Source organism: Bison bison, unplaced genomic scaffold (assembly GCF_000754665.1).
Source record: "Bison bison bison isolate TAMUID 2011002044 unplaced genomic scaffold, Bison_UMD1.0 scf7180017864492, whole genome shotgun sequence".
In the NCBI taxonomy this organism is placed as follows: Eukaryota; Metazoa; Chordata; class Mammalia; order Artiodactyla; family Bovidae; genus Bison; species Bison bison.
Genome location: NW_011495051.1, coordinates 8,655,764 through 8,672,167, shown reverse-complemented (window position 1 = coordinate 8,672,167; position 16,404 = coordinate 8,655,764). Strand labels below are relative to the sequence as shown.

Below are 16,404 nucleotides of genomic sequence, written 5' to 3'. Positions count from 1 at the left end.
AAGGTTACAGGAAAATGTCACTACTTAGAATACTCAAAGGAGTCAATAATTTAAGTTTAGCACGGTGTCCTAACTTCATACAAAGAAGGCAAAACTAAACGTTAAATATGAGATTGATTGAATAGAGGAGATAGACCATATCTCGGGTTGACAGGTTTATCAATATAGGAGACTAAGGGCTCCAGGGAGCTGAGAACAGACAGGTACAAAAGCTTTCGAGTACCATCCATTTGGACGCCTCTCCCTTCTGACCCCTAAACTCGGGAGTGCGCCTCTTCTCGCCTCCCCATCACTTCCGGGCATGGGTCCCGCCCTCCACTCGGAGCTCCGCCCACGAGCCTAGTTTTAGCCTCGGAATCATCCACTGGGAGTGCTTCTGCTTCCAGCCCGCCCCCCAACCCCCCACCCACTGAATCGACTGCAAGACCCCTCACCCGCAACGTTGGGAGAAACTGCAAGTTTTCTCTGCATTGGCTGAATTTGACTGACAGTCCCAATCTCAGAACTCCACCCCGTCACGGCCGAAGTAGGAAACGGAAGTGGCGTCACTGTCTGCGTCGGTTTTCCGTCCGGCGGCTCCGTGCTTCTAGGAGGGAGTGGTTTTGGTCGTCCTGTGTTTCAGCGTGTCCTTGGTGAGGCTCGCGTTCAGGAAGGGCTGTGGGATACAAGGAGCGCGTTAAAGGACAGGTTTGGTCCGAGTTTTCGAGAGGTCTCCTTGGGCAGGCCTGGCCCCTCTCTCTTACATCATTCGGGACCTAAGGCCCCGCTTTCATCCAGGTCGTAAGGGGAGTTTTCGGGGTGTTGTCATTCACTGTGCTTCCCTATTCGAAAGCCTTTGTGACTTTAGTTCTTGAGATCATGAATATCCACTGTTTGATTCCGGTTACTCAGGCCCCTGCATCTTCTGGTTATCTTGAAGTTAGTGATCCTGCTGTATTCCTCTAGAGTATGAAGATGTTCACTTGAAAATGAAAGAGTTGAGTTTATTCAGTGTTTTATCTGGGAACTGTTGCCCAGGAGTCAGCCTCTGAGATAGCTGTGAGAAATTATTTTGAAGAGATGAGGTGGGATGTTAGTATATATGTGATTCGGGGGAAGGATATGGGTAATTTTCCACGAAAAATTAATCTAAGAAAGAGTTGGACCACTTTATTTGAGCCAGATTTGAGGATTCCAACCCTGGAAGAGCATCTCAGAAGGCTGTTGTGTGTGTATGTGTAACTGAATCTTCTTTGAGTACATCTAAAACGAACACTTCATTGTATTTCAAGTCATATCCGACTCTTGAGACTCCCATGGACTGTAGCCTGCCAGGATCCTCTGTCCATGGGGTTCTCCAAGCAAGAATACTGGCATGAGTAGCCACTCCCTTCTCCAGAGGATCTTCCTGGCTCAGGGATCTGCATTGCAGGCATATACCATGTGAGCCACCAAGGAAGCCCAATATATACTATAGTATTACTTAAGCATGTAATCTATTTAAAATGAGATTTTTTTATGTTGCTTTCTTCATTTAAAGTGTCCAAAATTAGCTGCACCCTAAATTTTTATCAGATGTACTTCATTAGTGTGCATTTAGGATCTTATTTTCACAACCAGGGATTGAACCCATGACCCCTGCAGTGCAAGTGCAGAGTTTTAATCACTCAACCAGCAGGGAAATCCCTTGATTAGTGTTTAAAGTGAAAGTCGCTCAGTCATGTTGGACTCTTTGAGACCCCATGGACTATACAGTCAATGGAATTCTCCAGGCCAGAATACTGGAGTGGGTAGCCCATTCCCTTCTCCAAGGGATCTTCCCAACCCAGGGATCGAACCCAGGTCTCCAGCATCGCACGCAGATTCTTTATCAGCTGAGCCACCAAGGAAGCCCAGATTAGTGTTTAGACCATATGCAATATACAGTTGAAAGAGCAGATTCAAATACTGAAGTTATTCCAAATATAAAACGGACTTAAAAGGTCCTAGTGAGATAGTTGGTACATAATGGTTGTCAATAAATGGCAGTTGATGATACTGATACTCTTGTTGTAGAGCATACAGTTTTAGTAGCTTTCATATATGTCCTCTGCACAAAAGGAGCTAATTTATCATGTTGATGACTGATAATTAGTATTTGTTGATTTGTGCTTGATACGAAGCTGAGCTCCAGATAACCGTATCTTCAGAGGGATGGAGATGGCCCTATCCACTTACATTCTTAAGCTACCCTGAAATGATCCTGATTCAGGAAAGAGTATGCAAATTTCACTATCAGTCTTGCAGCATAGCAGCCTATCATACGCCCCATGGTAATTTGTCATTAATGCTTTTTTTTTTTTTTTTTTTCCAGAGACTTAGCTTTGGGTTCTGTTTTTTAAATACAGATTTCTTTGGTGTGATTCTGAGCAGTTGTGTTGCTTGTTTTTATCTAAGAGGAGCTGAAATGAGCCAGACAATGCTGCTCTCTAAGACAGCTTCCTAGTATGTATGCATGAGGTAGAGTTGCCGCATAGTCCTACTCATGTATTTTATTGCCTTGATAAGTAAAAAGTCACATTACTTATGTTTCCTTGCCTGTGAAATGATTACTCTTTGCCTAGTGGGTAACATGGCACACCATTTATCTCTCCGGCTCCAGATGGGACAGGACTTCCCTGGTACTTCATGGCAGTAGTGTGTACTTGTGAGTTTTTTAGTTTTTGGTTTTGAGTGTGTGCTTATCTCAGAGTTGCAATGTCGATTTTATTTTTTTAACTTTTTGTTAAAGTATAATTTATTTACAGTAGTGTATTGGTTTCAGGTATGCAACACAATGAATGTTTTTTGATCGGTTATACTCCATTTAAAGTTATTATAAAATATCACCTACATTCCACGTGCTGTACAGTATATCCTAGTAGCTTTTTGACTTTATACATAGTAGTTCATACCTCTTAATTCCCTACTCCAGTCTTACTGGCCCTCCCACTGGTAGCCACTAGTTTGTTCTTTGTATCTCTGAGTCTGTTTTGTTCTATTCGTTTCCTTCATTTTTTAGATTTCACATATAAGTGATAACATGCAGTATTTGTCCTTGTCAGACTTGTTTCACTAAGCATAATAGCCTCCAGGTCTATCAGTGTTGTTGCAAATGGCAAAATGTCATTCTTTTTTATGACTGACTGATATTTTGTGAAACTTCTTTATCCATTCATATGTCGATGGATACTTAGGTTGCTTCTATATCTTGGCTTCGGTATGTATGTAATGTTGCTATGAACATTGGGGTGCATGTGTCTTTTCAAATTACTGTTTTCATTTTCTTTGGATATGTACCCAAAGGAGTGTAATTGCTGGATCATATTATAGTTTCTTGAGGAATCTCCATACTGTTTTCCCTACTGGCTACACCAATTTAAATTCACATCAACAAAATACAAGGGTTCCCTTTTCTTCACATCTTCGCCAAATTTGTCATTTGTCGTGTTTTTGATGACAGCCATTCTGACAGGTGTGTGGTAATATCTCATTGTGGTTTTGATGTACATTTGTCTGATGGTGAATGATGTTTAGTATCTTTTCATGTAACTCTTGGCTGTCTGTATGTGTTCTTTGGGGAAATGTCTTTTCAAGGCTTCCCTTCATTTTTTAATAGAATTGTTTGTTTTGTTTTTTTTATTTTGAGTTGTACAGCTGTTTATATATTTTGTATATTAACCTCTTATTGGTCATATCATTTGCAGGTGTTTTTCTCCCATTCAGTAAATTGTCTTTACATTTTGTTGATGGTTTATTTTGCTGTACAAATGCTTTTAATTAAATCCCATTTATTTTTGCTTTTGTTTTCTTTGCTTTAGGAGACAGATCCAAAAGTCATCCAAATTTATGATTTATGTCACAGACTGTTCTGCCTGTGTTTTCTTCTAGGAGTTTTATGGTCTTACTTTTAAATCGTTAATCCATTTTGAGGTTTTTGTACATAGTATGAGAAAATGCTCTAGTTTCATTCTTTTACATGAGCTGTCCAGTTTTCTGAGCACCGTTTATTGAAGAGACTGTCTTTTCTCCATTGCGTATTCTTGCCTCCATTGTGTATTTTGTCGTAGATTAATTGACTGTAAGTGTGTGGGTTTATTTCTGGGCTCTGTATTCTGTTGTTCTATGTGTCTTTTTTGTATCAGTGCTATACCGTTGGATTACTGCAGCGTTGTAGTATTCAAGGAATGTGGTATCTCCAACTTTGTTCTTTTTTCTCAAGATTGCTTTGGGTATTTAGCCCAGACTCCCAGGACTTCTTTTCTGGTTCCATATAAATTTTAGGATTATTTGTTCTAGTTTTGTGAAAACTGTCATGAGTACTTTTCTGGCGATTGCATTGAATCTGTAGTTGCTTTGGGTAGTATGGACATTTTAACAGTATTAATTCTTCCAGTCCATGAGCATGGGATATCTTTCCACTTCTTTGTAATATCATCTTGAATTTCCTTCAGTGTTTTATTGTTTTCAGAGTATAGGGTTTTTTTGTTAAGTTTTTTAATTCTAAATTAGTAATTTAATTCTTTTTAATGCATTTTTAATGGGATTTTTTTCTTGCTTTTTGTCTCTGATAGTTATTATTGTATAGAAAAGCAATGGATTTCTGTATATTAATCTTGTATACTGCTACATTACTGAATTCATTTATCTTTAGTTTTTTGGTGGAGACTTTAGGGTTTTATATTATATATAGTACCATGTCATCTGCAAATAGTGACAGTTTGACTTCTTCCTTTCCTATCTGAAAAAGAAAAAGTGAAAGTGTTAATTGTTCAGTCATGTGTGACTCTTTGCAACCTTTCCTATCTGAATGCCTTTTATTTCTTTTTCTCATCTGATAGCTGTGGCTAAGACTTCCAATACAAGTGGGGAGAGTGGGTATCCTTGTCTTCTGATTTTAGATGAAAAGCTTTCTGTATTTCAGTGAGTATGGTGTTAGCTGTGGGCTTGTATAAATGGCCTTTGTTATGTTGAGATATGTTCTCTACATACCAGCTTTGATGAGAGTCTTTATCATGAATAGATACTGAGTTTTGTAAAATATTTTTCCTGCATTTATTGGAATGATCTTGTGATTTTTATTCGTCCTTTTGCTAATGCGGTGTATCACATTACTTGATTTTTCAGATGTTGAATCATACTTGAATTCCTGGAGTAAATCCCACTTGATCATTGTGAATGATTTTTTTAATAGATTTTTGAATTCAGTTTGCTAATACTTTGTTGAGAATTTTTGCCTCTATATTCATGAGAGATATTTGCATGTAATTTAATTTTTTATACTACCTTTTTCTGATTTGGGCATAGGGTAATGATGGTCTCATAAAATGAATTTGGGAGTGTTCCCACCTCTTCAGTTTTTCAGAATAGTTTGATAAGAGTAGGTATTAAAGGGACTTCCCTGGCATGCCAGTGGTTGACTCTGCTCTTCCAGTGCGATGTGTGTGGGTTCAACCCCTGATCAGGGAAATGGGATCCTGCATGCTATGTGGCATGGCAAAAAAGAATTAAGTATTAAGCCTTTTTATGTTTGGTAGGATTCCCCTGTGAAACTGTCTGCCCTGAACATTTGGTTTTTAAGGGCTTTGATTACTATTTCAGTTTCAGCAGTGGTAATTGGTCTGTTTAGATTATTTATTCCTGATTTAGTTTTGGAAGATTGTGTGACACTGGAAATATATTTCTTCTAGATTGTCCAACTTTTTGGTATATAACTGTTCATAGAATTCTTTTTTTTTATATAATATTATTTTATGATTATTTGCATCTCTGATATCAGTTGTAATTTCTCTCCCATTTTTTATTGCTTTTGTTTGGTACCCTCTTTCCTCTTGTTTCTTGATGAGACAGGTTAAAGCTTTATCAACATTATTTATCTTTTCAAAAGACCTACTCTTGGGTTCACTGATCTTTTCTTGGATTATTTCCTCTCTGATGTTTTTTATTTCTTTCCTTCTGATAACTTTGGGCTTTGGTTGTTCTTCTTCTAATTCCTTTCAGTATTAAATTAGGTTGTTTATTTGAGTTTTTTCTTATTTCTTGAGATAGGATATGATAGATAAATACGATAGATATTTACTATCATAAAAGTTTCTCTTCTAACTGCTTTTGCTGCATCCATATTTTCACTTGTCTTGACATATTTTCCAGTTTCCTCTTTGATTTCATCATTGACCCATTGGTTTTGTAGTAGCATGTTGCTTTGTTTCCACATGCTTATTCTTTTCCCATTTTTCTTTCTGTAATTGATTTTTAGTTTCATACCACTGTGGTCAGAAAAAAAAATCCTTAATATGATTTCTATCTTTTTAAATTTGTCGAGCTTACATGTTATCTGTCTTGGAGAACATTCCATGTGTAATTGAAAAGAAAATTTTGCTATTTGGGGATGGAATGTCTTATAGTTATCTATTAAGTCCAGCTGGCCTAAATGTGTCTTTTAGTACCATTGTTTTCTTATTTTCTTTCTTGATGATGTGTCCACTGATATAAGTTGGGCATTAAAATTTCCTATTTTTATTGTATTATGGTCAATGTCTCCCTTTATGACTGTAAGTAATTGCTTTATTTATTTAGGTGCTCCTGTATTAAGCCATATATGTTAACAAATGTTATATCCTCTTGTATTGATGCTTTTATCATTACCAAATGCCTTTCTTTGTCTTTTGGACTTTGTTTTAAAGTCTTCTTTGTCTGCTATGAGTAATGCTACTTCAGAGTTTTGTTTGTTTGCATTTGTGTGTAGTATCTTTTTCCATCCTTTCACTTTCAATCTGTGTATGTCTTTAGCTTTACTAATTTGTGGTTACCATGGGGTTCATATGTTGACCTGTAATTAGATCTACTTGTTTTAAACTAATAGTCATTTAACTTCAAGCACATTCTAAATTATTTGCTCCCTTCTTCCACATTTTTTGTTTTCAATGTCATGTTTTATGTTTATCCCTTAACTTATTATTATAGTTACAGTTTCTTTTAATCTTCATGCTAGCTTACTTAAACCCTTGGTCTACAGCCTTTACTATATATTTACCTTTACTGGTGGGATTATCCTTTCCTATACATTCTTTCTTCTTGTTGTAGCCTTTTTGTTTCTACTTAGAGAAGACCCTTTAACATTTCTCTTTGGGTTCTTTTAGTATTGAGGAACTCTTCTAGTTTTTGCTTGATTGATAAGTTCTTTATCTCTCCTTCAGTTTTGAATGATAACCCTGTTGGGTAGAGTGTCTTAAGTTGTAGGGTTTTGCCTTGCAGCACTTTAAATGTATTATGTCCTTCTGTTCTGCAAAGTTTCTGCAGAAAACAGCTGATAGCCTTAAAGGGGTCCCTTGTATGTGATTCTTTGTTTTTCTCTTGGCTGCCTTTAGAATTTTCTCTTTAGCTTTTGCATTTTATTATTATATATTTTTGTATGATCTCTCTGGATTCATCTTGTTAGGGACTCTGTACTTTCTGCACCCGGATATTTGTTTCCTTCTCCAAATTCAGGAAATTTTCAACCATCATTTCATCAAATACATTTTGACCCTTTTCTCTCTACTCATTCTGGGACCCTTCCAACCAGAATGTTAGAATGCAGCTTGTTGTCCCAGAAGCTCCTTAAACTGTTGTTTTTTGTTTTTTTTTCTTTTTTTGGCCCCACCATGTGGCTTTGAAGATACTTAGTTCCTCGACCAGGAATCAAACCCAGGCCCACAGCAGTAAAAGCGCTCAGCCCCAGTCGCTGGACCACCAAGGAGTTCCTACTACTACTACTACTAAGTCACTTCAGTCGTGTCCGACTCTGTGACCCCATAGATGGCAGCCCACCAGGCTCCCCTGTCCCTGGGATTCCTAAAGTGTCCTAATTTTTTTAATTTGTTTTTTCTTCCAATTTTTCTGATTGAGTGATTTCTGTTATTCTATTTTCCAGATCACTTATACATTCTATGTCAACTCATCTACTGTTAATCCTTTCTAGTGTGTTTTTCATTTCAGTTATTGTATTCTCCACTTTCAACTGGTTCTTTTTTATATTTTCTAGTTACAATTCTCATTGTGTTCTTTCTTTCTTTTCCCCAGTTCAATTAGCATTCTTATTACTACTGCTTTAACACCTTGTTATATTTATCTTCATTGAATTAGTTGTTTGTCAGGGTTTTGTGTGTGTCCTTTCATTTGAAACAAATTCTTTTGTCTTCTCCTTTTGTTTAACTTTCTCTGTCACTATGAAATTAAGTAAAACAGTTGCCTATCCCATCTTGAAGGTGTGTCATTTTGTGGGACGACCCTTATGCATTCTTCATGTACCCCAGAGCTTGGATTGGTGGCTGGATCTAAAGTAAGCACAGGGCAACTTCCCTGGGGGTCCAGTGGTGGAGACTCTGTGCTTCCACTGCAGGGGGATGGGTTCAGTCCCTGGTCAGGGAACTAGGATCCAACAACTTGTGTGGCGTGGCCATAAATAAATAACATTTTAAAAAACAAAGTGAGCACATGTTATGTCTTTTTTCGGGGTGTTTTGGCAGCTGTCACCTTGTTGGGTGATAGCTGGAGATAGAATTGGAGTTGGGCTGGAGATAGAAGGGCTAGAGCCAGAACCCTGTGTGAGCTGGTTTTTCTATGCCCAGTGGCTATCAGTGTCCTGTCAGCAGGGGCAGGGGCAGGTCCCAATGTGCTCGAAGCAGAGGCCTTGACTGTTGAGTCTAAGTTGGTTCTGTTCCTTCCAAGTGTGCACTCTCTTTTCTCTCAGCAGCTAGAGCAGGAGGTTGGTTGTGTGTCAGACACACACTGAGACTGTCTAGGAAGCCAGTCAAGGATCCAGACAACTTGCGATCCACCACCTCCCAAGTGCCAGCAGTATGCTCCCTCACCCCATTCAGATGAGGTGTTGGGTCCAAATCTGGTACATCCCCCAAGTGTACACTCTTCCTTGGCAGCAAACACTTTTCCCTGGTTAGAAACTGACCTGAGCTTCAGGCAGGTTCAGCCTGCTTCCTCCACCTTGTTCCTGGGAATAAGCAAGCTGTGCACTCTCATCAGGAGAGGAGTCTTGGATTCTTACAGCCTTCCTGTAAGTCCCACTTATTTTCAAACCAGCTAAGGGAACTTGTCTTCCTGATGTCAGACCACAGGTTTGCAGTGTCCAATTTGTGGCTCAGACCTCCAGGCTCATGATATTCTCTTCTGTGTCCCCTTCCGGGTGGACTCCCGACCACTTCCCCTCCTTTCCTACCTGACTCTGTGAGGACCTTTTTTACAGACTTGGTTTTGGAAGCATCTTTCTGCTGATGTCCAGTTTGTTTTCAGTGAGACTTGCTCCACATGTGGATGTACTTTTTATTTGTTCCTGAGAGGGATGTGAGTTCAGTGGCCTCCTACTTCACCAACTTTCCTCTCTGTGAGATTTTCTGAATGCGCATGGACATTCGGAAATTCTGAGCTAAAGTGGAATGACTTCCAGGCAAGGACTGTGGGAATTATGATCAATTCTGGGTGCTCATGCCTTCTTTCTTCTCCTAGGTGTTCTTACTAAGGACTCTTTCTGCCTACCTGAGGAAAAGATAGAAGCAAACAGGATGGTAACTGAGTGTTTGAGAAATTGTTCTCAGGTGAGAAGAAAGTGTATCCTTGTACAAAATGACCTAGTGCATTTACCAGATAGACACATTTGAGGTACTTAAATAAAGTCTGTCTGAATCCATGTTGAATTGCCTCACAAAGTGGAAGCTCTCATATTGCTGAGGGATTGCTCTGAATAATCATAATATTCAATAATTACCTTCTGATATTATCTCATGATTGCAACTCCTGTTTTGTTTTGTTTTGTTTTTGCCTGTTGTTCTGACATGATAAGGAACGATAATGTGTATTTCTCAGTGAATTTATTTATTCATCAGCTTGTAAAAATATTTGTAATTTGCTTAGAATTGTGTTACTGGTTCCATATTGATCAGAAATTAGTGTAGATAGAAAGAAGACCATTGTGTCATGGGGGAGATGATGAAAGAACTTGAAGCCCTCTATTGATGCTGAGTCTTCCTACTTCATTCCCCACTGAACACTGTTGAAGATCTTACTTTACTGAAGCTAGTATATGTATGATGGTTCAGGACTCAGTGACCTTTGCTGATGTGGCTGTGAACTTCACCCAGGAAGAGTGGACTTTACTGAACCGCTTTCAGAGAAAGCTGTACAGAGATGTGATGCTGGAGAACTACAAGAACCTGACCACAGCAGGTACAGCCACCATCATTCCTTAGCCTCTTAGGAGACAGACATATATGTGCTGTACCGTCTGTGTTCTGAGATGGGTGATGTCAACCTGAACACAATGGAAACTAGTAGACATTCGTCTCTACATGAATGAGTTTTAACCCAGTATGGTTTCTGTAAAAATATGGTTTTAGAACTAACAGTGTTACTATCATTCTTTTAGAAACGTGCGTTCTCAATTGTTCACCTAAGGCATAGTAAATGAAACACTGGGATCTGGGCCCAGTCATCTGTGTTTTGACAAGCACTGGACATGATTTTCATAGACACCAAAATTTGGGAACCACTAGTTTAGTGCCTTCTCCATGAGAATGACTATTTCTTTTTGCACTTATTTCATTTCCCACTTTAATAAAAGTCTTAGTGCTTTGTAAATGTACATATAGGTCTGAACATGTATTTCAGGGGCCAGAGAGATGATCACTCTGAGACACAGAAAGAGGAGCTATTCACCTTTATATCTCTTTTGGAATATTATTAATACCACATTCATTCTAATGACCTGACTAGATACTGGAACTTATTCATGGGAAGATTTGTGTTGTTTGGAGGGCTGTTTCTATTAATAGATCTTTCCTCATGAACAGGATATCAGGTGTTCAAACCCACTCTGATCTCTTGGTTGGAAGAAGAAGAGTTGAGTACTGTGGAGAGAGGAGTCCTCCAAGGTGAGTGATTGTAAAGGACTTTGCATGTTAATAAAATTTCAGTGTGTTTTTAATTTGTAAGGAGGCAACATGTTAAGATGTGCTTTTCTCTCAGAAGGCTGAGGTCATTGGTTTCTGATGCTCTGTACCTTCCTCAACTTCTCATATGTACTTGTATGTGAGTGCTAAGTCATTTCACTAATGTCCAAGTCATCGTGACTCTTTGGATTGTAGTCCACCAGGATCCTCTGTCCCTGGGACTCTCCAGGCAAGAATACTGGAGTACCCTCCACCAGAGGATCTTCCCGACCAGGGATCGAACCCATGTCTCTTGTGTCTCCTGCATTGGCAGGCCAGTTCTTTACCACTAGCACCACTTGGGAAGCCCCTCATAGGTACTTACTTTCCATTTAATCAGAATTTCCAGTGATCTCATAAAATAGCCTTTTGTTTCTTCTTTAGTTTTAACATTTTGATGTATACTTTTTGTCCAGAACATTCCCTGGTAATACTGTCTCTTTCCTTCATATTTAATTTTCAAAGATTTGTCTTTTAAATCAAATGCTGAATTTTGACTGCATATACATATATTACTACTTATTTTTTGACATAATCAAACTCCCCAAATCTATCTTGCCTTTTTAAAAGATATGTGTAATTTGGAAAAACATACAACTGAGCCTTACTGTTTTTACTTCCTCTAACATCCACTTCTTTTTGCAAAGTCTTAAATTTGTAATTCTCTTTTAGAGTGGGGAATGCAACTTAAAGCCAAAGACTCAAGAATTGGGCAGAATATTTTGGGGAAAAAAGTGTCAAATGGGATAGAAAAGGTAAGATCACTAAGTTTCAAAAAAATATTTCTTATTTTCCACATAGATGATTTTAGGATTTTTGTTAGAATATGAGCACAAGTGATAGATATTTGAGATCAAAGGCATTCACCCTGGAGATAGCAATGTCTCTCAAAGAATTCTGATTATGACTAGCTTGGGGATATCCTATTTCTAGGTTGATACTTGTTGCTTCAAAATTCCCGCAAGGAATCATTCCCACTTATATAAATTAGACATGGAGTTTTCAAAACAATTCAATGAAGCTGTATAGAAGCCTTTTTTTCTTTTTTAAGAAACAGGTTTATTTTTTTGTTCTGTTTTTTTGTTGTTGTTGTTTTAAATTATGAAAATATAACACATTTACAGGAGACTTGGAAAATACAGAACAAAGTTACATATATATACTACATTTATACACTATATATACTACAATTACTGTTTCAGGTATAAAAATTAAGGTTTTTAGTAGAGTTTCAGTATCAACTCTCAGAAATTAATAGAATGAACAGAGGAAAAGTAGAAGGGTATAGCAGACCTTAAAGACACTATGAACCAGTTCAACATAATTAAGATTTATACAATTTTCACACAACTGCAGGATATTAATTCTATTCAGGTTCCCATAGACTATAAACCAGGCGACACTAGAACATATCCAGGGACATAAAACAAGGTACAGAAATTTCATGCTCTAAGAGTATTGAAATCATAGTGTCTGTTCTCTTGTCACTGTAGGAAATTATGTTAGAAATCAATATCAAGAGATAACTGAAAATAACCCTCATATTTTCAAGTGTAATGTGACATTTACCAAGAGAGATCTTTGACTTAGCCATTGAAAGCCTCAATAAAGTTGAAAGACTGAAAGAACACAGAAGGTGATGGCAGAGAAGAAAGCATTTAAATGAGAAGTTAATATCAAGGATACTTTAGAAACCCCATGTATTTGGAAATTAAATGTCCACTTTTAAATGATAGGTGTAGCTAAGAAGCCATAAGAAGAAAAATTAGAAAATATTAGCAACAATAAAAATGAAAAGAAAATTTATCAGAACTTATTGCATGCAGCTGAAGTTGCTCAATGCATCTAAATACAATGTGGAATCTTGAATAACAAATAATGGACACTAGCATAAAATTTTGTGAAATTTGAACAAAATCTGTACTTTAATTAATAATATTGTATCACATGTTAATTTTTTTAGCAACATAGTATTTCTTTATATTCTGAGAATTGGATTAAACGTTTCAAGCCTCATTCAATTTTTTTAAAAAAACAACTAAAATAGTAAGCTTTCTCGGCTTTTACCAGTAATATTAGATGCTAGAATAAATGGATATATATCAGAGTTTTGAGTGAATATAAATTAGAAATCTAGCATTGTATTATAAACATGTAGAACCAAAATGTCATAAATTTTTTAGCTAATCAAAAATTTGTAAGTTTTCTAAAATATATATTATACATGCTATTTATGTATATATATGTATACAAAAGCTTTTCTTCTACTTCCTAAAGGCTTGAGAAAGAACAACAACAAAAAAACTGGAAAACATAAACTAAGTGAAATAGGAGCACTGAATATGAAAAAGAAAAGGTGAAATTATATAAAAGTAAAAGCTCATCATATAGTTCAGTTATTTTTAAACATGACCGCTCATTAGAATCACATCTGGAGCTTTGGAGAAAAAAAAAATACCTGGGCATTTGTTTTTTTAAAAAAAATTCCAAGATAATTCATGGATAAGTCATCTGGATTTTAAAAAGTGGTTATAGGTTTTTCTATTAAGTGGTAATTTTAGTAATATAGAATTCTATTATTTTCTGTTGACCAATTATGATACAATGGGGTTAAAATGAATAATAGTTACATTATCACAATAGTAAAGGATGTTTATCAATTTTCACAACCAATAGCCAGACAAAAAATAAAAGATAATTATAATTGCAAGCTGTAATGGACACATGATTAACCTAACAATATAAAAGAATTACATACAATTTAGGTGGTTAAGTAGAGTGATATGGTAAGTGGAAGTGCATATATGTGCATGTTTTCATCCACCCAGCCAATCTGCTTTGGTTGGTGCATTTAACCAATTTACATTTAAGGTAATTATTGATATGTATGATCCTATTTCCATTTTATTAATTGTTTCAGGTTTATTTTTTGTAGGTATTTTCCTTTGCTTGTGTTTCCTGCCTGGAGAAGTTCCTTTAGCATTTGTTGTAAAGCTGGTTTGCTGCTAAGTCGCTTCAGTCGTGTCCGACTCTGTGCGACCCCATAGACGGCAGCCCGCCAGGCTCCCCCATCCCTGGGATTCTCCAGGCAAGAACACTGGAGTGGGTTGCCATTTCCTTCTCCAACGCATGAAAGTGAAAAGTGAAAGTGGAGTTGCTCAGTTGTGTCCAACTCTTAGCGACCCCATGGACTGCAGCCTCCCAGGCTCCTCCATCCATGGGATTTTCCAGGCAAGAGTACCGGAGTGGGGTGCCATTAGTGGTGCTGAATTCTCATTAACTTTTGCTTGTCTAAAACTTTTCTTTGTCAAATCTGAATGAGAGTCTTGCTGGGTAGAATATATTTAGTTGTACATTCTTCCCTTTCATCACTTTAAGATTAATATATCATCATTCCTTTCTGGCTTATAGAATTTCCTTTGAGAAATCAGGTGATAACATTACAGGAGTTCCCTTGTGTATTATTTGTATATAAAAGCAATGTTTTCCCTTGTTGCTTTTAATATTTTATTAATATCTTTGTCTTTAATTTTTGTCAGTTTGATTACTGTGTGTGTCAGTGTGTTCCTCCGTGGGTTTGTCCTGCCTGAGATTCTCTGCACTTCCTGGACTTGGTTGACTATTTCCTTTCCCACATTAGGGAAGTTTTTGGCTATTATCTCTTCAAATGTTTTCTCAGATCCCTCCTTCTGGGACCCCTATCATGTGAATTTTGGTGCATTTAATGTTATCTCTTAGGCTGTCTTCATTTTTTTTTTCCTATATTCTGTTTTGTGCCAGTGATTTCTGTAATTTTGTCTTACAGGTCACTTATCCTATCTAGTTATTCTGCTATGGTATCTTCGAGTCTATTGTTCATCTCTGTTTGTTCTTTAGTTCTTCTAAGTCTTTGGTAAACATTTCTTGTATTTTCCCCATTCTTCTTCTGAGATCCTGGACCATCTTCACTATTACTATTCTGAATTCTCTTTCTGGAAGGTTGCATATCTCTATTTCATGTAGTTGTTTTCCTAGGGCTTTATCTTGTCCCTTCATCTCAGACATAATCCTTTGCCTTTTCATTTTGAATAACTTACTGTGATGTGGTTTCTGTTCTGACAGCTGAGGAATTGATGTTCTTCTTTCTGCTTCTGTCTGCCCTCTGGTGGATAAGGCTTTGAGGCTTGTGTAAGCTTTCTAATGGGACAGACTGGCAGTTGGAAAAACTGGGTCTTGCTCTGGTAGGCAGGGCCTTGTTCAGTAAAACTTTAATCCAGTTGTCAGCTGATGGGTGGGGCTGTCCTCCCTCCCTGTTAGTTGCTTGGCCTGAGGCAGCCCAGTCCTAGAGTCTACAGGCTCTATGGTAAGGTTAATGGTGACCTCCAAGAGGACTTACACCAAGGGGCACTCCCAGGACTGCTGCTGCCAGTGCCCCCATCTCAAGGTGAGCCACTGGTGGTCCACGCTTCTGATAGAGACCCTCCAACACTAGCAGGTAGGTTTGGTTCAGTCTCCTGTGGGGTCACTGCTCGTTTCTCCTGGGTCCTGGTGCATGCAAGATTTTGTTTGTGACTTCCAAGAGCACAGTCTCTGTTTCTACCAGTCCTGTGGAAGTCCTGCAGTCAAATCCCACTGGCTTTCAAAGTCAGATTCCATGATGATTCCTAGTCCCTTTGCTGGATCTGGAAGCTGAGAAGCCTTGCATGGGCCTCAGAACCTTCACAACAGTGTGAGAACTTACTTGGTATTATTGTTTTCTAGCTTGTGGGACACCCATGCAGTGGATATGTGATTTGATTTTATCGTGATAACACTCCTCCCACCATCTTGTTGCTACTTTTCCTTTGTGTGTGGACGTGGGGTATAATTTTTTTGGTCGGTTCCAGCATCTTTCTGTCGATGGTTGTTCAACAGCTAGTTGCAATTTCAGTTCTCTCACCTGAGAAGAGTGCACATCCTTCTACTCCGCCATCTTGAATCAATCCCCTACTTTATTTTGATTGCTTATTTATTTGACTACTGTGGGTCTTAATTGCAGTGTGTCAGCTTTCTCTCTAGTTGCAGCACACAGACTCAGTTGCCCCATGGCATATGGGTTCTTAGTTCCATGACCAAGTATTGAACCCACATCCTCTGCATAGGAAGGTGGATTCTTAACCATTGAACCACCAGGGAGTCCCCTGTAGAACTCTTTTAGGATGAGAGTATATGGCACATCATTCTTAAAGAAGGATTTCATCATTTGAATTGAAATAAATCAACAGGGCAAGAATAGTATGAATGTAATGGAGATGGTATAAATCATTCATCCTCATTATAATAATGTTTCTGTTTTGAGATGGGTAGGAGGAGTTAAATGAGTCTGAGAAATCTTTGAATCATCATCCTTCCATTTCTCCACAGGCAAGAGGCCATAATGTACAGGAACTCTATGACAGTGAGCAATGTG

At 37.8% G+C, this 16,404-nt stretch overlaps 1 protein-coding gene across 1 annotated transcript in view; it reads left to right on the top strand.

Moving 5' to 3' along the window:
* Window positions 1–562: 562 nt before the first annotated feature.
* The window catches only part of LOC104979962 (zinc finger protein 266-like), a 19,165-nt gene continuing 3,323 nt past the window's right edge, over window positions 563–16,404 (top strand). The window contains 5 exon segments of the mRNA XM_010828506.1: window positions 563–632; window positions 9,499–9,587; window positions 10,089–10,215; window positions 10,839–10,919; window positions 11,649–11,805. Of these exon segments, the coding sequence (XP_010826808.1) occupies window positions 9,555–9,587; window positions 10,089–10,215; window positions 10,839–10,919; window positions 11,649–11,805 (398 nt within the window). The 5' untranslated portion in view covers window positions 563–632; window positions 9,499–9,554.